At 38.6% G+C, this 25,462-nt stretch overlaps 1 protein-coding gene across 1 annotated transcript in view; it reads right to left on the bottom strand.

Moving 5' to 3' along the window:
• Positions 1-25,462, bottom strand: part of alk (ALK receptor tyrosine kinase) — a 186,779-nt gene that overhangs the window by 9,523 nt on the left and 151,794 nt on the right. The window contains exons 10-22 of the mRNA XM_033988718.2: positions 21,545-21,710; positions 17,474-17,621; positions 12,391-12,501; positions 11,765-11,906; positions 10,611-10,778; positions 10,184-10,282; positions 7,516-7,671; positions 5,935-6,048; positions 3,972-4,158; positions 3,115-3,205; positions 2,879-2,943; positions 2,672-2,801; positions 2,491-2,588 (exon numbers count right to left, since the gene is read on the bottom strand). Of these exons, the coding sequence (XP_033844609.1) occupies positions 2,491-2,588; positions 2,672-2,801; positions 2,879-2,943; positions 3,115-3,205; positions 3,972-4,158; positions 5,935-6,048; positions 7,516-7,671; positions 10,184-10,282; positions 10,611-10,778; positions 11,765-11,906; positions 12,391-12,501; positions 17,474-17,621; positions 21,545-21,710 (1,675 nt within the window). The remainder of the gene's footprint in view (positions 1-2,490; positions 2,589-2,671; positions 2,802-2,878; positions 2,944-3,114; positions 3,206-3,971; positions 4,159-5,934; positions 6,049-7,515; positions 7,672-10,183; positions 10,283-10,610; positions 10,779-11,764; positions 11,907-12,390; positions 12,502-17,473; positions 17,622-21,544; positions 21,711-25,462) is intronic.

Genomic DNA, 25,462 nt, shown 5'->3' with positions numbered 1-25,462 from the left:
CTAAATCTTTTCCATATATTTGCACATATGAGAATTCCAGGCATGAAGCTTCAGCAGCACTCCCCTGTAGATTCTTCATTTTAGTGTAACCAGCCGTAGACGTGGGCAAGATGCGAAGATACTGGTTTCCTACAGTGTACTCTTTTATGATACTACCCACATGGTGCAACAGGAGCTCAGATTGAGACATACTTGGAATATAGAAAGATGTGTTTTTTTAAAGAAACCTCATATTTGCCATGGGAATTCTTTGTGAAAAATCTGACAGTTCTATGCACACTATGCTAATGTCTTGGTAGAATGAAATGAAGCTAGAATCTGCAGAATCAAGTAAACATGAGACATATATTCTATTAGACAAAGCCTGATTTGATTTTAGCGCCTAGAAATCCTAATGCGTGTTTGTGGTATGCTTCTGTACAGGGGTGAACTTGTATGTGAAATGACACAATGAGGATAAAGTTATAGTTTGGGTTGATTGAAAGTGAGGGCTTTCTAAAAAGGCGCACATCTCAACCACGATGCCCCACTTTGCTGTGCCAGAAATGCTTAGCAACTGCCCACTTGTGATACTATGCATTGAATAACAACAACCTTGTGTCTGGGATCGTAATTCGTACTTTTTTTTTCTTTTTAAATCTTCTAATTCTTCAAGTATAGTAGTTACTTGATAAGTAATTAAAATATTTTTTGGTAAATTTGAAATAGGCTCCTATAGCTGCAACTTTGGACCTAAAGGTGCAATATTTGTGGAGGTATATATACATTCTCACTGTGAGCAGTGTCACATATCCACATACACATACCTGTATGTGGGTTCACTATTGCAAAATTGGAGAATGAACAGTTACTCTTACGGTTGCTTTCATATCTTTGTCTTGGATTTACAGCTTCCTACCTACAGAATCACTGCTGAGAGACAAGAGCACCAACCACTATGCCACCATGAATCTCACATAATTAGATTCACCTTAGTTAAATATGCTGGTGATGTATGTAAATTTGACTGGTATTTGTTAAAACGCCTGTGACAATCCAAATTAATGATTCAATATAGGCAAGGACATAGCAGCTGCGGGGAAGGACATTACACAACGATAGTACTGCAGGCTGTTAGCAGTACTGCGTTAACTAGCATCTTTGTGTCGATCCTGTTTACTTTCAATTTTAACTGCAGCTTAAAGGCCCATTTCATTGAGACAATTACAAACCCACCTGTGTTATGACACTATCTCACCAGCTGACTCTCCTCTACAGCTCTGATTCAGAAGGCTGCAGTTTCTATTGTTAATACTAAGGTTATCGTAAAGCGCAGACAATAAAAAGAGGTGTATGTTTCTCTCAGGAAGCATTAACCCAGTAGATTAACCTGTCTGAAGGACCACAGTGAATCTTTTAACTGTAATCCTCCAAAAACAGCAGCTCTCCACAAGTGCCTGCTACTCCCACTCTATTCACCTGCCCCCAGCTCAACCCTGAGTAAACACAACGTCATAAAAATTGAAATTAGATGCAAGGACGGTGTGAGGGTGAATTTTAATATAGGTTTGAAAGTGAGAAGGCAGGCTATATATAAAGGAACAGGATTGGACAAAAGCAGGTTCGACATTGGGATTCATGAGGCCAATTTATCACAAGTTTGAAGAAGAGAGATAGTGCAGACAAGTTTGAAAAGTTTAATAGATTTTATTTAACTTGTTCTCTCAAAAGTTTATAGAATTTAGTTGGTTATAAATTCTATAAATTCTAAATTCTACTATAAATATTTTATAAATGGCATTTACTATGTAAACTTTGAATAAGGTGTTTCTGAATTCTGAATTTTGAAGTTTCCAAAAAGCAGCAATAAAAAAGTAAGACATGAAGATTTCATGTAAGCAAAGGCAACAAAAAAAAAAAGCCAATAACAGTATTTTAATTAGATTGACTTCGGGTGTGCAGCAAGCTTGGGAGAAAATGTCAGTATTTGATGGTTAGAAATCTTTTTTATTTTACACATTGTCTCATGTCTCACCATTACTAAAGTTGGGTTTATATTTCTCATTATAATTTTAGTGTTATTTTACAACTCCATTTCATTCTTGGATTGAACAAGTGAATGTGCATATACAGAGGGGGCTATTTGTTGACTCATGCCATGGATACGGACCATAAAAACACAAGCCGCTCGCCCATCTGGCAGCTGTGAAGCCTAACTCATCACTTGTCCTCCCTGCCTCTATGTGCAGAGCAAAAAGCATGCACAGCCCTTATGTACTGGCTGGATATAATTTCAAGTAAAGTTTTTTGCTGATTTGATTTTGTCACGATTTGCAGTAGTTAATTATGGATATTTGCCAAAAGGTATAACAAAATATCTAGTGCGTAGGACTGATGCCTAGATTTTGACATTCCTAGTTTAATTAGTATGGACACAATATTTTTCTATGGTTATAAAATGTCTTCAGGCAAGCTTTATTATTTGATTTCTATCTTCATCCGGCCACTCACCTGTGTATAAATTGGTTTTCTTCCAAATACTGGCAGCCCTTAGCAATATCTCTGGCCACGTTGAGCAGATCCACCATCGTGAGGCTTGATGGATGTTCCTGATTGCGTATACATATAGATTAGTTGATATCTGTAAGCAGGCGAGTTATATTACACTGATGGTAGAAGCAGTTTGCCTTACCAGCCTTGGCCGTGCCTCCCTTAGGAATGACTTAAGGTCCCCTCCGGTCATGAGCTCCAATAGGATGAACCTGGGCATGGCCTGCAGACTCACCCCGATACAGCGCACTATGTTCTGGTGACTGAACTTACTGCACAGGAATAACAGTGGATGAAAAATTGCTTTGTTGGCACTTAATTAGAAACACGGCTTTGTACTTTGCCTCACCTGATGATTAAGGCCTCCATGAGGAAGTCTAATTCGTCTTGCTCCGAGCACACCTCTGGAAGGGTCTATTGTAAATGAGACAAAAAAGATGAGGAAGTGTTTCAGCTGCTAAAGTTTAACTGCAAAGGAACTATGCAAAGTATTAAAGTGCATGTGTCCTACCCTAATTATTTATCTTCACTGGGCTCATGAGGGTCATTTTTATTCAGACCACGGCTCTCTCTAAAAGGACTTACTTTGACTGCAACTTGGAGTGGACTGGGTTCACCTGGTATCCCCACCGCAAGGCCTTCATACACTTCACCAAAGGCACCATGACCCAAACCTCTGGAGGAACAAAACACATGCAGTATTAAGCACCACATCTATTATTTAGGCATTAAAGCAGCAGATTTCACACCAAACAGACTTCAAAATATAAGCCAAGAAGTCTGGGGTCAATATACTTTAGCATGAGGTGATGCAAACATCATATTTTTACTAAAGCTGAGATTTTCAACCCAGACACCAGGAGATATTGACAAAGTATTTTACGCTATAGTTCTATTTAAAACAAACAGGAAAATGTAGAATGAGGTTTTATTACAAATCTATACAAAAAATAGTAATAAAAAGGGGGTGCGACATGGCGCTCCCAAAATTAATAAGATCTCATGCAAAAACATTTATGTATACAGAGTAGTAAGTGACAGCAACAGTGAAAAGGCACATTAAACTGTCCGGTCACTGTGAAAACCCACTCCAGGCTTTCTCTTTCCTGCTGTGGTCCATATAAATCATTATAATCTCTAAAACAAATCTATATATAAATAATTAGCCAACTAATAAAAAAAAAATGTCACAAAGACACCATCGACCGGTTGATAAACTAAATGACTGAAGGACTACCTCCCTAATTATAAAGTGCCCTTATCCATCACTCAAAGTAGTTTACCACCACCAAGTGCAGGATAATGAAGAATGCATTATAAACCGCATGAAAGGAAATTAATTATACAAATTATTGTTAATAAAGATTTCTAGGTAACAAAAGTATAATCATTAGTATTGTTTGGGGCTTATACTGGCACTGGCCGTAGTAGCAGCCATTGACCTGGTAAGAGAGATGTTTCGGCGGGGCACTTCCTTCAGGTCATTGACTGAGGTGGTCTTCCCAGCGAAGCAGTAGTTGGGGTTGTAGTCGGTCATGATGGTGGAGGCGCGGAGCTTACTCAGTTTACAATCTGGGCTCTGCAGCTCCAGCTGGATGGACTGCAGCTCTGTGTGCTTCCGTCTATACACTGGAGCAGGGAGAAAAGCAAATGCGTTTTCACAGGGTAATCTGCAATACAAAGTCAGGCTTTCTGAAATAATGATAATGACACAAATTACTGTTAATTATTGACTTGTCTTTATAAAACTTCTGCTTTGGCAAACAACACTGCAAGAGTTTGGCAGAATAAACTATAAACAAAAGTAACTGTCTTTTGTTTTCTTATTGACTTGAAAAGGTAATGCACAAAAGTGTTCTGTCAAATTTTGCTTCTTATTTTAAGATATGAAGGCTAAAAAAATAATCTAACTCAATCAAAAACAGAACCTGTGGTATTTTGCAAAGGTAAATACATAAAAATTAGGAGGACAAATGTTTGACAAATGGTCACTTTGAAAAAGAGATATCATTGGGTTTTTACCTGGTTAAATAAAGGTTAATACATAAACAAACAATTCAAGGTGTTCTTCAAGGCTCAATCCTGAGTCCACATTTGATTGGTTTCACCATTTCAAACTTTACATGGGCAAAATCTGTCTTGGTTAATGTTTACATAAGACCACATAGACATCAGTTTTACTTTATGGTATATATCAAGGAAGTATATAAAAACTTAAAAACTGTAACACCAAATGAATTTCAGTGGACTTTTAACCTCTACTTGAGCAAGCTATTGATTATTTTACTTTTTGACAGACACGTGGAGCTGCAGCAACGGAAGTCCTGACCTACATTATGAAGACATTAGCTCAATTCAGTGCACTTACTATGTGTGTATTCCTCTGGGTGTATGTGGAGTGTATTTATTTACCCAGCGATGTCTAATGCATGAGTGCTGTCAGGTGCCCACTAAGCAACCATCCATCATTAGTGGTTTCATACATCACTGAGGGATTCCTGCACCAGCCTGGTCTACTGGTGTGTGAATAGGCCTGGGAGCAATGTTGGTAATGTGTTGGTGAGTGTGCTTAGCCTACGGCTAGCATAGGTCTATATGTGTGGACGAGACAATGGCTTTTCGATGGCTATAATGATGCGAACGAGCCTAGACAGACAAATGCAGGCAGTAGCTGTATGTTTCATGGTCATTTTACAAGAGCTGTCTGAGAGGGCAGAAGTCAGCCGGTGGAGGAGTTTAAAGCCTGATTAAAGCACAGAATGGCAACATAATGCCAAGTAAATAGGCGCAGATTCAAGGCAATTTTAGCGATACTTTGCAGGTGTCTGTCTTAGAGTTCAATTTTGTTCAAAGAATCACTCGAGTGTTGCAAGGTTAAAGATGTTAATCTAGTGAAAGAAACTCTAACTTAAGCAAAAGCTGTCAGCCATAAAGGTCAAAAGATCCTTGACGGTTTTCTCTTGAGGCTCTCCTCTGGGGAGAGAGGTTGAAAATGTAACTAGATGCCCTTTTTAGACTACGATAGGTTTGTATGGTTGATTTTTGAGACTGGCATGGTGTTTTAATGGGCAGTACTTATTTAATCACACTGGCTACATAGAAGAAAATGTCAACAGCATACAATGATTAATTTCATGTTTTTCTGGAGAGCAGATGCAACTTAAGTCTGCAATAAAGGCTGTAGAATACTGCTAATAATATTGAATGTTGGAATAAATTTTACAGAGATCTGAAGTGGATTTATTCTGTTGGCCTATAGTGTATTGAATTTCTATAGGCCATTGTCAAAAAAACAAAACCAAATTACATTCAGCTATATAATGCATTTTCATGATTACCTATTACATACAAAATACTCAAAAGACAAACAATAATCGAGTATACATGTAGACTCGGCATACTTACTGATCATGACTCCAGACACAGCCAGTAGCAGGGCGGCGATGAGAGCGGAGGTACCCACAGACAGACCCAGAGCCAGGTGTGAGAGAGAGGGCGGAGGAGGCAGCAAGGACACCTCTGTGTGACACGACACAACAACAGCATCACAGTTGTTATCTTTCCCCAAGAGGAGGATTAACATTCTCATAATCACTTTGATTCACAACTTAATTAATGATGTGAGAATGATGACATACAGGAGCTTAGGAGCTGCGATGGCTGGTATAATTACAATACAGTACAATACAATTATCTATCTACCACAATAGGAGATTTCAAACAAAACTACTCATCTGCAAGAATAAACTGAAATTGGGACCTTGCATCCTGGTGTCATCTACTAGGTGACTTTAGCTGAAGCAGATTTGGAAATTATGGGCTGAGAGTAAAGACAAGTTGTTAACATATTACAAAAAGATAATTACACATCTGCCTCGTGCTTGGTCGGAAATAAAATGTCATTTTGCCACCGACTCCAGAAATAAAGCACTGCACCAAAGTTTTAGAGAGGTCTGAATAGTGTTATCCAAGTTTTTTAAGTCATTGTCACTGATGATCATTTTAATGATTTCACACCATTTAGAGATTGAGACTAAAGATACTAACACGCCAGATTAATAGATTAAGTTTTAATAGATTTTGTATCATTGCAAAAGCTGCTCTAAGGTTGTTTGAGGTAACATGGAAACCAGAACTAGAAGGAAAAGTCCTGTGAGATCTTCTTTAACGTGTTATATGGACTGTAGTGAAATTATTTTACTGTAGTAGCAAATAGCATGATAGAGAGGTGTAACCCAAATGTAAAAACAAATTTAACAAGATAATTTTTCACATGTGTGCACAATCATAGTTTTATCTTGTGATAGTTTGTGGCATGAGATCTTGTCCCATCCCTGCGAGATCGTAATTACAGTGCTTAGTAGAAATTAGTCCCGAAAAACCTCTGCAAATAATCATTCCAGTTACATTTTAGACAAGGAAATGGGTAATTTTATGCATCCAGGGGAAATAATCAAACGAAGATATTACACAACTTTCAATAGGTTTTATCCAGCACTGTCGGTAGCATTGACTCATTTAATCTATTAGACATCAGCAGACACAATGCAGCGTGTAATGTCATCACAGTAAATCTTTTATCACAAATCCTTGACCCGATAAAACCAAACCCTTAATCTGACGCTGCTGCAGAGATAAATCACAAATTACCCAACACGACTTATACCTGCAGAAATATCTCACATCTGTGCCACTGGGGGATTCATTTTCAATAATAACTTGGCTTATCCTGCAGTTTTATAATTATTATGACTGATTAAGACACTATTAAAAATGTTTCCTCTGATAAAGATTCAATAGAGTAAAGAGCCTGCGGGGCTTAATTACTTTTACAGAAGAGTTCATTATGTGATCGCGGACACAGTCTATTACAGGTACAATTACACTTTACAAACCATTTCCACTTGTTTCCATTCATTTTACACAGGCTATTTGGGCAAATGACTTTGCGGGTCCATTATTTGAGGTGTATGTAGTGTGGGCTACCTGTGGAGTTGATGCAGGACACCCCGTCTGGTGCCAGGATGAGGCCTTCGTCACAGTAACAGATGATGCCCTCTTGGCTCTCGTGGCAGTCTTCGCTCTCGCAGTGGCTGCAGTTCTGGACTGGAGTGATGATCACCTCGCCATCGCCCTCCATGGCTGAAAGGTAAAATACATCTTTTCTCATCGACAGGAATGGCTGGAAGACAAACTCAAGAACTGTGAAGTGAGGCTAGAATATAACAAGTAGTAGTGGGAAAAATACAACAAAAAAAGTTAAAGATAGTATGTAACTTTCTGGTCTGCCAGCTGCTTTACTTAGAATGTTCCGCATTACTGAATTAAACGTACTGTATGTTTTGTTTAGTCAATTAGAAAAAATGCATTCATGCTGTGAGTGGGGTTACTTTCACACATAATAACATAATGCATAATAGCTCTTTCTCAATGTTGCTTTTTCAATTTACAATCATGCAATATTCCTATCTTCCCTGTATTTGGTATTGGTAAGCTTCTGTAGCCACAGCTGCCCCGGACTAGACTGCCAGAAACGTAGCTGCCAATCTGAGGTCCCACCAAACACTCTTTACACACCATGTTTACACACTGGCACGGTGGTAAACAGTATCTTGCCCAAGTACACAACGGCAGTATGCACTGTTTGGACTGGTTGTGAAAATTACACTATAAAAAAAGAGTGAACATAGGATACAAAATGGGTTGAAAACACTTTCAGTCACTGCCAAAAAGGTTAAAAGTCTATCTGGAACATTAGACAGTATTTCACAAATCATAGTGTATGACATTACAGTATTGAGTACCGGTAGATACTGGAGGGTGTCTTCTTAATATATTCAGCCATTTGCTTCTGTTCATCGTAAATAAGCAATCTGAGCCTTAATGTTCGACAGTGTGGAAAGAGGCAGCACATTTTCACTCGCACTGTGTGCATGCTCTTATCAGCATTCGGGAATCTAAATACATAAATCTAACCCAGAAACACTGCCACGGGTTAGAGGCAGAATACATATATGTTGACTACAGCTGCCGACTGCATACTAACTGAAACATGTTATGGATCTTCTGGGTGGAGAGAAGCACAAGTACTTTTCAAGGGTTTACCAAGCAGTCCTTGATTACCATAACAGAATTTCATATCAATTTAGTGCATTCAAAATATACTGGTGGTGACTGATCTAAAGATTTGGTTTGACTATCTATTTTTAAATGTATTTAAAAGTATAATGTTTTCTATACCAATACAGTACAGACATACATATCATGTTTTCAAGAGCTAGATCATGTAGCAACTAAGAATTTTTGTGTATATTTATATATATGTACATATGTATATGAATAGAGAGCTCTTCAGTGTAGTTGATTGGCCAGCTCAACTGAACAAATGACTTTCCTGAGTTTGAGCAATATCACTGTTAAGTGGGGGAAAAAAAACAAAAAAAACCCCAAAACTGTTGTAAAATGCAGTTTTTAATAGAGATGGCAAGCTACATAAAAATGTGTGAAAATAAAATGACAACTGCACACTGGCGCAGATAACGTGCTGCATGCTAGGCTTTGAAGGTTGTTGTTGAAAATACCACATACCACATAATATCAAGTTACCATAAAATATAAAGGGGGGGGGGGGGGGGGGGGGGGTTTGAGAGGAATGATTTTCACTCATGGTGCATTTATATCTTTTATCTAAAACAATGTGTAGCGCTTAGTAGACATTTTTATGCTGTTTTAGAATGGTACTTTCACATTAATATCTCCAATTTATGAATTGATAAGAAAAACACATAGTAAGAGAAAATATAAGAAGTATCAGAAATCTTTTTGGGCCAGCTCATTTCCTTCAGTATGCATGTTTCCTCTTAGCCTTCACTTAGAAGGTAAATGAACAGCTGCTGTGAAAACCACCGCTCGTTCTGGTCCTTGAGTTCTTAAAAATGTGGATTCAGCCAAACATGTCGACTCCATCGGCATCAATGGCTTTATGTCTGGCCTTTCTTGGGTCTTTCAGTGCGCACGGCGGGCCGTCTGCTGTCACATGCAGGTTTGATTTAATCTGTTGTACCAGACGGAGCTGTTCAAAGCAGGGGGGAAATTACAGGAGAAACCAGTGGTGATTATGGTTTAAAGAAGAAAATGCTCTTATAGCTGACCTTTATAAAAATGAATGCTATTCATGATTCTCACCTCCCAGTGTTAAAATTGACATCCACAGAAGTACTTTTATTAAACAAAGGATTATATAGCCACAAATGAGGAAAATTATATAATTGAAACAATCTACTATCTATAATCTATCCATTAGTTCTATGTTAACTGTATTAAAAAAAACAACAACATTTAAGCAAATTGCCTTTAAATGTAATACTTATACCCCTTTATCTATAAAGGGGTCAGAATTAGGTACTGAATATCAAAATAACGATGAGCAAATGCTAAGTATTTTCCTATTTTTGTTTTGCTTTTTATCAGCATATAGGCCCACTACTGCTCAGACCTAAACCTCTATTGATATTATAGTACATTTAAAAAAAAGCAACGTATCATCAAACCTGTAGCACAGCCTTTTCAATGACCACTTGGAAGGCTTTATTTACCCTTGTGATGACAATATCTATAGCAACTTTATTGTGCTCATGTCAGACATATGTCTTACCCTTCAGAGGATCTAGGAATCGGTCTCCCTCTGGTCCTAGGAATGACGTCCCATCATCTCCATCCTGTTTGGGATTATTATCCAGAGATGTATTGCCTCCTACAACAAAGCATTAAGTAAAACATGTATCCTGCCTTTGTTCATTCACACTCTTTCAATATCTATCTTCCTCTTTCAATATACTGTGGGTTATTCCCTGTGGATCTGTACAAGAAATGAATAAAGAGTGTTTTATTGAGCGAACCCTGAGCTTCCTCTCCCAAGGGTACGGAGCTGTCATGTCTAAGCCTACAGAATGAATGTACTGAGACTGGACTTCCTTGTTTCTTGATCCCTGATGCTTATGTGTGTCATGTAAGATATCAAACAGCCCAAAGAGCTGAGAAACTGTGTATTAAACACATTATCACCGTGTTCTGGTCCTTACCTCTGTAGCCTCCACCGCCACCTCCAGAGACACAGCCGCCCCCACCGCCCCCGAAGCCTCCGCGAGTTTGCCAGAACTTCTGACAGGCCTGGCCTCCCTGACCCCCCAGCACCAGAGGCCTGCCCCCCTGACTGCGGGGAGCACTGTCATTCCAGCCACCTCCTCCACCTGTCAGCACAAGATGTACAAGTTTGATATGAGCGCTATGAAAAACGAGGAGAATATGGTTATTTGAGCCGGTGGAAGCTCAGTGAGAAGTAATGACCGCTTCAGAGTCTGCTCCTGCATTACATGCTGTGTTTGTGTCTTTGGGCAAGACATTCGATCCACTTTACCAGTGAAAATGTGTTAGATGGTGTTGGTTTCTAAGGCCTAGGTGCAGATTAGCAGTCAAGTGTTCTGCCTGTCTGCCCCAGGGCAACTAAGGCTACAGAAATAGCTTGCCACCCCTTAAGTGTGACTCAGGTAACGTTGATAGTATATAAAAGCACTACATTAGGCTTAGATTAGACTGCTTTAACTAGATTAGGGTTCTAGCATACAAAGATACATGTAAAGTTTATGAAGAAGCATTTTTTTTATGTTACATTTAATGTACTGCTGCTACATATAATTAGTGTGGAGTATGTTACAGATAAAACAATCATCACAGATGTAATTTTACTGATTCAAGCTTAAAATGCACTTTTAACAGTTTGGTTTAAAACCAACTTTAACAAAGTACTTCTCACCATAATGGAATTTAAACGATTTCTTAATGCTGCCAGACATATGCCAGTTTAATTCTCCATTTAATTTTCCTACAGCTTTGAAGTGCTTCATAATCCTACAGTCATGCCAAACATTTTGTTCACTGTGATTCCTCAAAACGTTTCCTATATAAAATGTATTATCCTTTTTTAAAGTGAGGTTACACTACGTGCGATAGACATGCTACACCCATAATGCTGCTAAATGGTGTATTATGAAGCCAACCTCCTAAGGATAAACTGAGGATTTGAGGTTACTTGTGTCCTCATAATTTGTAGGAAGGATGTTTTCCCATTTGAGAGATTAGTGAGACAGTGAACTCAGATGACACTCTACGCATTCTAAATGGTGTCTATCACATACACAGGCTGTACACAGGGTTCACTTCAAAGCCCCACATTTACCTGCCATGTGAGATTTCCCATTGCGGCCGGGTTGACTCAGGTCATAGTCCATCTGCTCCAGCTGAGTGTCTGATAGGCTGCTGTACCCACGACCCCCTCCTCCAGCAGCAATAATGAGGGGCACATACTGGTTTCTCTCCACCTGCATGTGCACAAAGGTATGATTACAAATGTTTTTAATGTTTGATCCACTTCCATAGCAAGCTAAGTAGTCCATCTCAATGTATATGTAATCTATATGTAACCATACCTGGATGACTGAAGGATTACACAGACAAGTATATGTAGGGTTAAAATCACTTATATGTTGAAAGGGAAATGTTGAATCTTAGTAGTCCAAGGAGATATTATACCAACTTTGAACACAATTCCAATTGAAATTATTCTATCCAGGGTTGTTATGAAAAATGAAAAATAGCTGGGAGAATTGCGAGGATAGGAAGAACAAGGTTTCTCAAATTAAACATTTCATGAAATAACCTTGTTTCTTTGTGGACACTGGAGCTGGGAACTCTACCACAATGAGACCATTTTAAATATTAGCCTATTTAATGTGATCAGCTATGCACTCTTATATAACATGTCCCCATTTGTGAATTCCCCAAGAGGCTATCTCTGGATGTTACCTTGAACACATAGGTGGCCCCTCCTCCTCCACCCCCTCCTCCTTTAACTTGAGTCTTGTTCACCGTGGGCCCGCTCTGTTCCTGGCAGATCTTGTTGAGCATAGCGTTGGCCTGTGGGGAGGAAGAAAGAGGTCAATTTACCTGAGAGCTGCTTTCAAACAGGTTTTCTATGGTGTAAAGAAGATCTAGAGGGGGCATAATACACAACTGCCTCTGCGTTGTACTGGAACAGTCTAAGGGCTGACCTGAATATTACTTCATAGAGTCGAATAGGATACTTAAGCAGTCACATACCCATGGAGGGCATGGAGTATGTAGCCGTATTTTATTTACAATTCTGGAAGAATGTTTATTTTTAAACTCTATTAAGAACATTTGCAGGGCATTATCTGTATTTTTTTTATCTTAGTTTTTATGAGTTTTAGTAGTAGTAATAGTACTAGTAATAGTAATAGTAGTAGTAGTATTTTGGACCTTAACTATATTTGAACTATGTATTTATCAACATCACTGTCATTCCCCTCTATTTCGCTCCAATAGAGGAAACGTCCATTGATTCATCACATAATAAACACAGCGTTGGGTGGTTGTACTGAAACCCGGCCTCTGTGAAGATAGAACTGGACATTTTGTTGGCAAATGTTGCACGTCCGGAGACAGTGCCATGGCGGAGGCTGTTGTGTGAATGGATGTGTGTGTATACTCCCGCTGCAGTGCCTGAAGCCAGCACTACATGAGAGGGCACCGGTCTGCTGCTCCAAATCAAGCCCAGACTCTGCTCCCTTGGCTGTCTGGTGTCTCTGTAGGTCTGGTTTGAGAGAGGAGTGGGCAGGACTGGTGTAATAGACTTTGGTGTAAAATACAATTGGAAGGGAAGAGTTTTCATATGTGACCAAATGAAAATAATATAAAGACTTTTTCCTGGCATAGGACAAACTGTGAACATGTGTAGTGTAGGGCCCAATAACAGCCATATTTTGTGATCAAATTGAACATCATCAGTAAATGCATGTTGTCCAAAGAATGCCCTATACAGATACTATAAGACTCCTATAACACATCAAATTTCATGTTTATTGCTTTACACAGGATTCAATGGCATGGCAGTTCAATTCAAATAAGACTGAGGTAAATAAGGAATTTCTCAATTTTAGCCTAGATTTTTGTCTCCCACAAAGGTACAAATAGTCATTTAAACAAACATGTACACTGGCCATAACGTTGTGACCACTGCTAACTAAGTAACTAAATAACTAATCAACAAGAGAAGATTAATTTCTGGGTGATATCCATAGAAAACCAAAAGTAGGCAAGACTGTCCATGTTGTGATTGACAGGTGGTAGGGTATTCAAATGTCTGCTCAGTCTCAGCCTCTCCCTCTGCCTCCAGTCTGTTTTGTGTCTGCCACTTCTGCCTTTCAAGTGGTCCGTGCGGGCGAACAAGGGAACAACAGGATGTTTGGAGACTGTATGTGAATGTGCATGTGGCCTGGAGGATGCGCGTGCACACAGCCGGCGTGTTTCAGGACTACGCAGGGATCATTTTGCACCGGAGGGAGGCTATAGGTGTGAGAGAAGCAAGGCACTCCATGGCACAAATCACTTTGAGCACGGTGCTTTGGAGAGCCGCTGTCTGCGCCTGTCTGTGCGGAGGGGAAATAACAGGAACCTTAAATGGCTTCAGTCTCACTTTGAAGCAGCCGATTCCCCCATGTACCCGCCGTATGAACACTCACGACACTGGTGTTAAAAAACTAATAATGCGATGACACTGGTGAGGAGCGCTGCCAGCAAACAGCCTCTAGAAAAGACTAGAATGGACTATTAAGTTTTCATACATAACTTTCATACATAACTGCCCATACCAGTACTGACAAAACAAATTAGGAGTAGTTTAGTAGCTTATAGGGTTGTCCAAAAAAGATTCTAGTCGACAGTAAAACAACATACTCATTTGGTATTGACAGTGTTGTAATATTAAAGAAATATCATTATTTGTGTTCAAAAAGTCAGTCAACCAAAAAATCTATATACATATTAACATTGTGGTACCAAAATCAAAATCTTACATTACTTACATGATGTTCCTATATAAGTAGGGCCTACTTCTATGTATACACCTCAGTACAGAAATGTGTTTAGTCAAAACATTAAAGGTGACGTATGTATAACTGCTTATCAGCACTTAAGAGCAAGCCATTAGAATATTACTCCACATTCATCATAATGCATTCAGCTTCAGTGTTTGCCTTCCTTTCTGCCGTCTTCTTTCATTTAACATACACTAAATCAAGCTGTAATCCTTTTATGCATTTCTCAAAGCACCTGTCAAAGATAACCAGCCATTAGCAAAGCTCATTTATTCTAATGTATTATTAGCTTTGAAAAATGTATGGCTTATATTCAGCTTTCCTTTATTACACCTAGAGTTTCAGTGTTCTCGTGACCAGTGGTTGTGAAAGTTGTTAAACTAAGAAACAATGTAATTAATTGAGTAAAAATAATATAAATCTTGGTAATACAAGGTCTATACAGAACAGGAATTGTCTCATGGGCTGGCTAGACCAGAACCAAAATGTAAGTTTTAGACTTGAATGTAAAATAGTTTTTTGCAGTGATTTTTTCACTTGATGGACCACGGACATTTAACTTGTTTTTGCAATCAAATCACATTTTGAACTGCAATTATTAGGCCAAAAAGTTGACAGATATTTAGGTAATAGAATGTCAACAAACAAACAAACTACAAAACAATGCATTTTTCATGGACAGAAATATGTTCATCTTATAATTCTGATGTATGCAAACATGATGTGAAACGAAATCATGTGATTCTTGATTTTGTTTAGCTTCTTCTCTTGAATGTTAATCTTGAATCGAAAACATAAATTGCAAATCTAATTGCTGTCTTCTGAAAAATCGAAAATTGATTTTTTCCAAAAATCTTGCAGAGCTAGCAACCACGTTCACAAAGTAAACCTACTTTACCTGCACTCCTCCACTCTTTCTCCACAAACTATAGCTTATACTCCCCTCCACTATCTTGGACTGTTGATGAGCACCAGACCTGCATATCTAACCCATTTTCCCCCACTTTGAGCTGCGGAATGATGTGTTAGCTTTGAAACATTTAAATAGTGCATGATGGATGGTTTCATTGGCGACTTGAGGGATTGGGGAGGTTTTAGTCTCAGAGTGGTGAACTGTGAGGGGAAACACACCACTGCATGCTTGGCCAGGAAGAAGAAAAAGAAAGAGAAAAAGAGAAAGACAGAGAGAGAGAGAGAAAGAGAAAGAGAGCGAGAGAGGCATGATGGATGACAGCCACCCCTCGGCAAAAACAACCAGAAGAGGGCTTAAGACAGGCAACAGGGAAATCCAGTGCGGGCTTCATTGAGCTCGGCCAGTCAGACAGAGCCCCCTGAGGTGCGAGAGCAGCAGATTCATGGTCTCTAAGTGAGGATGGCACAATGAGCCTGACCACCAACTCTCAATGTCAAAAACACTGGACTTGGGAAGAAAATGGGAAGAAGAGGGAGTAGTGCTGCCTGCTGTCAATGGAGTCCTGTTCTATTGAGTTAGATAAACAAAAAGTTGGACATTCATTCTGATTGTTTTATTGTATTGTGAGTTCATTTAGTATCAATTTGTATTTCATTTGCAGAAAGTGGCAATACAAAAACATGGAGATAACGTCTTCTACTTTAGGGAATAAATTACCTAGTCTGTCTGGATTGCATATACATTTGGGAGGGAGAGTGGTTTGTGCTAGGTTCCCTTCCTGCAAACAACTAAATTTTACTATCTGTATTTAGGGTTAAGGTTAACTCTGCATTTAACCTCAACACAAGAATAAACACAGCTACACATACCAAGCAATTTATATGGCAAACCAAGTAGGGATGCACAATCTGATTCTGATATCGGACGTCCACGCCAATACTGAAAAATTTGCAGGGTCGAATATCGGCTTCCAAATATCGTCTCAGTTGACATCCTAGTTGGACATATGAATTTTCATGTATACAAAGCTGTTCTGTTGTTACGTCAGAGATAAATAACAGCTGCATAACACATTTACGTCAGTTTTGTCTTATTTAGCTTTTTGTTTAAAATAAATAAATGCTGTTTCAGTCTCTGCATTGGTATCGGTTGACATGGCAAATACCAGGCTATAGTATTGAAATCAATATCAGGACTGAAAAAGCTGGAGAATAAAACAATTCCTTAGTATCCCTAATGTTAGATGGTTCAGGAATCTGCTTGTGCACCTGCTTCTGGCAACAGGCTCGGGTAAAATATGTTGCAGTACAGCTATGATTTAGCTTGCAATTAGTTGAGTGGTTGCCTTTAGACAGAACGCAGCTGCATTTGAAGGGCCTCTAAATCCATATTCTGGGGCAAAGGCCGCCCAAGCTAGCGGCTCAGTTTTTATACTGGACTGAATGTATTTTTATCTGTTACAAAATCTCCATCCCAGGAAATGAACAGTGAACTTTGACAGTGACAACATCCACCAGAAACACAATAATCCATTTCCTGATCCAGCAGTTGTCTAAAGTTGTTGTAATAAATTAGAGCGAACATCATATTTTAAAATTTTACAAACTGACCAGGAAACACAATGACCCTCGCATCAACAGTAGACCAATAATCCAAACTGCTAATAGCGCTATAGAATAAAAGCTAATAACTACCATTACAGTGAATGGTTTACTTTCAGATAACATATCTCCACTATAACATTGACTGATGATCCTTGCTTCGCCATTCTCCTGCCCTAGCTGTCACAGCGTGTAGGCAGTGGTATAATTCAGTTTGGCCTGTTAGCAGCTTAAAGTCCAACTCCGGAGTCATTTGGAAAAAAAAGACGGAGGATTTGCGATGCCATAAACAAGAAATATATTTGGTCTGCAGCTCCAAAATGCTGAATCACTTCCCCATATAGAGCTATTTCACACCAGATTCATAAATTGAATTTCCTATTAACATAATTAAAAGGGTGAGTTTGTCTTATCATCTGACATTACGGCGCTCAGGGACAGTATTTATGAAGTTGTTGGGAGTTACATGGCGGACTCACGTTGGGGCAGGCGTCTTCTCCTTGTTGTCCCACCAGGATGTAGAGCAGGTCCCCTTTCTTAAGCAGGAAGTCCCCCGAAATGTAGACGCCGTGGGACCGGCTCATAGCCAGGACACTGCGCCCTCCGGCTGCACCGTAAGCCGTGATTCTGTCAACATTCAAACACACAAAAACAAGAGCCAATTCAGCTTGTTAGCATGCTAATTATCTTAATGGCAGTGAGAATGGGGCGCTTGATGGTTCTTTGAGCTCTCTAGTGCTGTTGAGTTGGTGTACAGGAAAATAAGCTAAAAAGCAGAGGCGGGGATGAGTCGCTGATAAGACGAAGCAGAGGACCAAATACATTGCATCGTATTGAAGTATATAGGCCCATTAAATGAAACAAAGTCCACAAATGTTCAAGTATAGGCTACTAATAATGATTCATTATGATTACTTATGTCGACAATCGCTTGTTTTATACTTCTGCTCGTATTACTTTTGACATCAGTCATTTCAACACTGTTTCATGATGGCTAATGTCTGCTATTTATGCTACTATAACCATTACAGTACTAATGCAGTACTATCCATGCAACTCCTCCTCCTATTCTACAATTACTACTACATCTACTAATCCTCCTTCTACTACTACTATTACTATTACGGTACTACTATTACTTCTACTCCTACTACTCCTCCAACTCTTCCTACTAGTGCTACTCCTCCTCCTCCTGCTACTACTATTACTTCTACTGCTACTCCTCCTCCTACTCTCACTACTCTTCCCCTACTACTGCTCCTTCTACTACTACTACTCCTAATACTCTTCCTACTAGTCTTACTTCTCCTCCTCTTAGTAGTACTACTATTATTACTACTAGTACTTACTACTACACTCTTGCTACTACTATTCTTGCATAAAACACTTTGCATCCCTGTCACATATATTCTAGTTTATAACACTTATACAAAAGAGTAACCTAAGGCAACAAAACAGTATCTCTGCATTTCATTTAATAAAAAAACAAAAAAAACAACAAAAAAACAAATTGAATTCCCAATCTCTACAGAAACTATTTTGGATTCAAATTGTTGACCTTGCATAGTTTGTCAAGAGCCACATGGGGACTCACACTCACACACATACACACACACACACACACACACCCACACACCTTTGCGACTATTTTATCGCTCCAGTTTGTCTTGCCTATAAAAAAGATAGAAAATGTATGTTTTTGTAGCTCTTGTATATTGCTCTTGCCTGCGTTGGGGCTTCGAACTGGTGGATGCAGCAGCCTACCTCAGCTGTTTGCCTAATGACTGTAGGGAGTGCTCTTTATGTGCCAGGCAAACCAGGACACATCAAACCAGCTCTACACCATGTACAGTCACTATCAGAACACTCTCATTCACACTGCTGTCACGCAGTTCACACTCCAGGGTTTCTGGCTGTACCTGTATAGAGAGCATGCTTTTGAGTATGTGTGGGAGGTGATTTTGGAACATTTGAATACATATTTAAGGGCCAAGGACAACTTACATGAAAAAAAAAATGCAAATGACCCCTTAAAGCCTGCTCTGTTTTGGACTATTTCATTTGCATAATTTGACTGTGGAGCATCACAATCATTTAATTTTCCAAAACCAATTAAACGTTTTTGTTTTTTTTCATCAAAACTCTTTGAGAACAGTGTTGTTGTAATTTGCATAGTTCAGTTAATTAACTTCCATTTATAACTCTCCTGAAATAATGCAATAACAAGATATTTGCTCAGCGTATTAACTGTTTTAATGTCCTCTTTTAACTATATCATTCTTTGCTCTTAATAAGAAAAGAATAAGTATGTTCAACACCACTTTATATATCTTTAATCAATTTGTAATCCAGGGTCAACACATTGGATAAACTACCTCACAATATGCAAAGGATGGATGATTTTTAAGTATTGCAAATGTGATTAGATTTGGAAGTTTAAACTTCCAGGAGAATAAACATTTTGAAACTGCTAAACTAATACAAGATTCACATTTCAGAACATGTCTGTATAGAGGTCTAAACTAGAGACTTGAAGGTTTTATTCATAATAAGAGCAAATTATGTTAACTTAAATAATTACAGTATTTATGATTTGTGAATTGTGAGAAATCTCGCAGCCTTAGAGCAGAGACTTGCATAATAACTTAAAATATCCAGTAAATTCACTACACTTGACAAACTCATTTAGGCAGGTTTGGGAGCTGTACCTTTACCTTTTGTGACTCAAAAAATGATGAATAACTCATTTGAAACAATGATCTAGCATTTTAGCAAACATAAAAGATGCAATAGCAGAGTTCTTGAGTCAGACCATCTCATATTTGTCATGACGGCCTCAAGTAAGACTATTGATTTATCCACAAAACAAAAGGAGATTGGAGCTTTAGTCCCAACGTGGTACATATTTGGAGGTCCAGCTGGTGAAGTGTTTAAAGCGCCAAAAGCCACATGGAGACAAGTGGGTAGGTGTGTTTTTTTTCTCTCTTTTCATATTTGGATTTGGGTAGCAGAGACAGGTGTAGCGTGTGAATCATATATAGCAGTCATTACTCCGGTCCGGGCTCGGCATGCAGCCCTGGGATAGTGAGATGTCTGGGTTTGCTGGTGGAAGATGGATGTGCACAGCAGAGTGCGAGTGGGCGAGAGGAAGAGAAAATGATGCAGAAATACTCGGGATCCTGATGCCTGACAAATACAGGTTAAGTGAGAAGAGGTAGACATTTGTGTGTGTTTAGCCTATTTAGTTCCATGGGCGTATGGCTACTTTAAAAATGCTTATAGGCCCGAAGGGTGCTGGTTGGGGCCTATTCCAATAACTTAGTTAGGAGTACAAACTATAGTACTACTTTATAACCTTAATTACCCTTTCTGGGGGTATTTTATATGCACTAACTGAGGTAAAGCTAGAACACTCTAAATGAACTTTGTTTTGCTACTAAACTGTTTATATGTTTTAATAGGATTCTCTACTGTTCCTACTCATTTTATGGCAATTTTGTATATTCACAGCTTTCTGGTCAAAAACACTAAAACTAAGTGTGTCCTCCAGGTACTGGCCAGTTTAGCTGCTCTATTTGAAATGTGTTTGTGGGTGGAGTTAGGTGAACTGTCCAACCAGAACCACATGTTTTGACAAAACTTTATAAAGATGAGTGGATCTGGAGCTGTATTCTGTCTCCCCGATTTCCGAAGGTGTGACTGACAGGCTGATTATCCAATCAGAGAGACATACTGTCTGTTTGTGTCAAAATAAACATGGCTGCTTACACGTAAAAAAAAGAGAACACTAAATAAAGGACTGAGAAACAGCGCAGATTTTTGCAGAAACAATCAAAGTACCAAAGTCTTATTTATCTCAGCTAAAATACGTTGATACTGTTCTGAATGTTGCCAGAAATTTTCAGGAGGCGTCTTCTGCATTTGAGAAACACGTGATACAAATTAAAGACTATGGTTGGACCGTCTCAAGTTAGAACGGAGAATTTTCAGCCTCTATTGTCCGGGTCCAAAGCGTTCTGGATTTGATCAGAATGTAGAAGGGCTGGCTGGTTAAACAAGACTTTAGGTGTTTAGTCCCACTTTAAGCTGGGTACATCACCAGCATGTTTATTTTTGTGCATTCCTGATAATAACTAGATTTAATTCAGTGTTTGTGACCAGAAAATATGTACAAAGAAAAGGAAAAGAAAGAACAAAGAAAACAGCAGGGGATTCCTTCAGGTGCAGCCATTTTTCATGTAAATATGAAATCAATTGGACTGCATTGTTAATTATGATAATCATCACTCACAAGCTAACCTAGCATTCCCAGATGTATGTTTACTGTTGTGACGGAGCATGTTCTGCAAAATGCTGAACAAATGAATTAGCACTTTCAAATGGGCTTCAATCAAAGCAATTAGTCCTTAGTCTTAAGACTGCAGGTAGAACAAAGCTTACATTAATGCATGATCATATCGAATAATAACAAATACAATGGACTTTAATATGGCACCATGCATGTATATACATTAGTTTTGAATTGTCCCAGAATGTCCAAATGTTGGTACCTGTATGTTCCACTTTCCGGGACGTGCCACATCTGGATGCCTTTGAAGGCCCCTCGGGTGCCCACAGACACGTTGACGTTGCTGTTCCTGTAGGAGTTGGTGCACTGGGAGGGAGTGGGGCCTTCGGGACCTACAGCGCCACAGGTATGAAAAATCCATTTCTTTGCTGCATATGAAAGAGAGGGGAAAGTACATTTAGAACTTCACACATCCAAGGGAGGTTTTCTGTGTTCAGATTCTGAGATGATGGAGAGGCTAGTATCAAGCACAGCGTAGACAAATTACATTGTAGCTTTTGTGCACCAAGCATTCTCCATAGAGCTACCTAAAGCAGAATAAGACTCTTACAAATGAATACCACACATTTAGATGTCAGGTCCGAATGTGTGCCGTCTCCTACTAAAAAGAGAAACTTCATCTACCTGTAAATGTTCTAAAAAGATACACTATGTAATTTTTCTGATGGAGGGTCCAAACCTGCTGGTCTCCATGGAGATGTTATTGTTTTGCTGGGGTTGTTTCATCTACAGTATGGTCATGCCTTACAAACGTATCTATCACCATGGAGACAAGAAAGTGAAAGGCATTTCTAGCCACAGCAACATCTCTAAATGAATAAGTGTAAAATAGAAAAAGTTTAAAAGCTTAATGCCACATTGCAGAGTATTCTAGGTAAAGCAATAACATCTCCACAGAGACAAGCTGAATGTGGAGGTTAGCTCATTGTCATTACTTGTAAAGCTAGTAAGGCTAGCAATGTCTTTGTCAGAATACACAATGCACTGACATATGTATGAGCTTTCAGACAGTATGAGGTAGGCCTGAATGCTACACCTGATTGTTGGATATAATCAAAACTGCTGTAATTTTCTACCATAGAGAAGGAGACAGGATCACAGGTGACCAGCATTTCTCCTCATTTTCAGAGTAATCCCTGATGCCACGTCTAATTGGAGTTCTTTTTGCTGTAATTATCCGAAGATTAGTCCTGTCACTTGGACGTGGAAGGACTTAACATGCACACCCTTCTCCTCACGTCTCTTCAGAGGAAATATGACGACTGCATACTTGGCACCAGTTCAATCCATATTTATGTGTTACTCAAATATAGGCCAGGATTTGGTACAACTGTTTGTAGATGTACGAACTGAGACAGGAAAATATGAAAGTATGTGTAAACCGTAAATCGTCCAGGTAGGGTTCATAGCAAAAGAAGTTTTAATTCTGTCAACTGGACAACATCTTTAGAGCGAATACATTTCATCTCTCATCTAGGTCAGTCAATGATAGTCAACCAAAGTTTTTATAAGTCAATTATTTTACTGGGAATATAAAGATTCAGAAGTGAAGTGTGTTTATTTTTTTGTTACATGTAAATACCTAGTTCTCTATAAATAGTCATATCATAAGTCTGTCTTACGAGTGCAAATTGAGCTTGATATTTGGTCAGATCATATAGATATTAATGCTTCCCCCTTTTTTGTCAATTTATTAATGCTCAGTGTATGTCTTGAGAACTGAAAACCCCCTGAAAACGCCCTAAAAATGTGCATAGATGACAGTTAAAACCATAATTCATATATAATTATGAAACTATTACGAAACTAACATGCACAGATTCATACAGGCAAGTTTCCTAAAGACACAGCATAAGATTTGACAAGAGCTGAATTTGAACCAACAGCCTCAAACATCAATAATCAGTTTTTGAAATGAAATCCCTTTCACACTGAATTTCATCAAATTTCAGCAGAAGAAGTGATATATTTTAGTTTCTAATTTACGATTTTCAATATCCTAAAAGATCAGAAAGAAAGTTGTGCTTTCATTGCAACGTCCTGTGCCACGGTACATTTTGGTAAACATGGTCCCAAATTCACCAAACATTTTTCTTCTGCATGCTTCTTGTGAAAAGGATTCTGGAAAAGTTATTTAGGTTGTAATCATGTTCCATTCATGTGGACTTTTCATTTCTGCTGCTGTCATCCTGAAAGATTACACACATTTTCACTGCGGCAAACTGGGATGAGCCATGAGTATTGTACTTGTCAGTGTGATGGGGGAGATTGGTTTGGTCCAAAGGCAGTGGGTAAGTGCTGCTGTATTTGCACTGTTTTGAGCTGCAGTTTCATGCTGAAAAACAGTCTGGTTAGTTGGACCCAGTGCTTGTGTTGGTCCTGCAGAAGAATCACACACGATGGGTGACAGAGCGCGTGCTGTCTCCACTGAGAGTAAAGTGATCCCTGAAGTCAGTTTCTCCAACAACCCACGAGGTAAAAGAGTTAAAACCACAGGGAATAAATCTCATAGAACAAGTATTTTTGATGCAAAATGTACAAGAACAACTTTCAGAAGAGGAAGAAATACATCAAATTTGTGACTTTTTCAAAAAACCAAGTTAGGCCTCTCAGTATAACAAATTCTGAAGATTGATATATTTCTATAGAGATATACTTCCATAAATGATAATACTGAAACAAATTCATGCCACTGAAATGATAACAGTAAAGCAGGATAATCCCAGTAAAACATTTTAGACAGTATCATTAAAAGGCCTAAACTGCAACAAATAAACAGCTGAATGAAGCAATAATTAAATAATAATACTGAGCCCCAAGATATACTGTTCCACCTTTCATATATTGAACGGTAAATTGATATAGTAATTATTGTGACAGGCCTAGATCAAGTTAATACAACACTTGGATTTATAAAAATAATAAGTATGTATCTATACAAATGCAACAAGAGTCCCTTTTCAACACTATCATATGGGATTACACATCTACACTGCAATAGTAGACATGGAGATAAGCAGGTGAGGCTAGTTTTAGGTCAGATCGACATGTTTCTCGTTATTTTTGAGCAATAAAACATGTTTAATTGAACCATTTGAGGCTACATTTAATGCTATACTACATTCCAGACAAAGCAATAACATCTCCATGGAGTAAAGCAGTAATAGACTCATCAATGATACAGTGTGCTTGTCAAGACATATTTTCTATATTAGTGATAAAAGCCTCTCTGGTCTCTCGAGTGTTCGACTGATCTCCCTTGGGTGACCTTGTTTTTTCCCTTCAGCCAGGACTATTGATTTGCCGATCTATCGATATGATTGTATTCTACAGACATATAAACTCAGGTTCAGCCCTCCGCCAGCTAATGAGCCGTCCTCTGCTCCACACTGGGCAGAACAAACAAAACAAGATATGCACTTGAACAATACATTTTCCCTTGTAAGTGACCTATACTCCCAGCATATGCACACTGCCTATGCATAGTCGTTTATATTAGGAAACTTCACTGTCGCAAACCATACGGAACAATACAACAAGTGAGTCATCAAAGAAGCAGTTTGATGTCAGATTTTCGGTTTATTTTTAAGCTACATAAAACAATTACCTTTTGCAAAATAAATCGATAGTAATTATTTAACTGCTTGTAAAAGAACTGTTTATAAAATTTGTAACATTCTTCACAAGGTTAATTTAGATTGATTCTAAATGTGTAATTATTTTAGGTGTGTATTTATAGCATTTATAGCATTTAGTCAATTTCAACCACTTATAGATTTGCTATGAACTTTGTATAAAACCTCTCTAATTGTGTTGTCCTTCTCTGACAGTCCATCCAACCACTGATCATTAATCCTTGAGACAAATAAATCTTGTTTCTGATCGATGAGTGATTTTGAAATGAGAAACATGTTGATGAATCATTTGAGTTTGGAGAATACTATTGTGTGGTGGCAGATGGACAGGCAGATTGGCAGATGGCTTGGAATACAGTCTTTAAAATGACGCCACTTGATAGAGATTTTAGACTTAATGTGTATATACATTTTTGTGTTCTCCAGATTGGCTCTAGAAGATTTGGCTTTGGGTTTCTTGTGCGTTGGCTCGTAGAAATCACAGT

The sequence above is a fragment of the Periophthalmus magnuspinnatus genome, chromosome 22 (assembly GCF_009829125.3).
Source record: "Periophthalmus magnuspinnatus isolate fPerMag1 chromosome 22, fPerMag1.2.pri, whole genome shotgun sequence".
Lineage (NCBI taxonomy): Eukaryota > Metazoa > Chordata > Actinopteri > Gobiiformes > Gobiidae > Periophthalmus > Periophthalmus magnuspinnatus.
The sequence above is the reverse complement of the archived record's forward strand: the minus strand, read 5'-3'. Positions and strand labels throughout refer to the sequence as shown.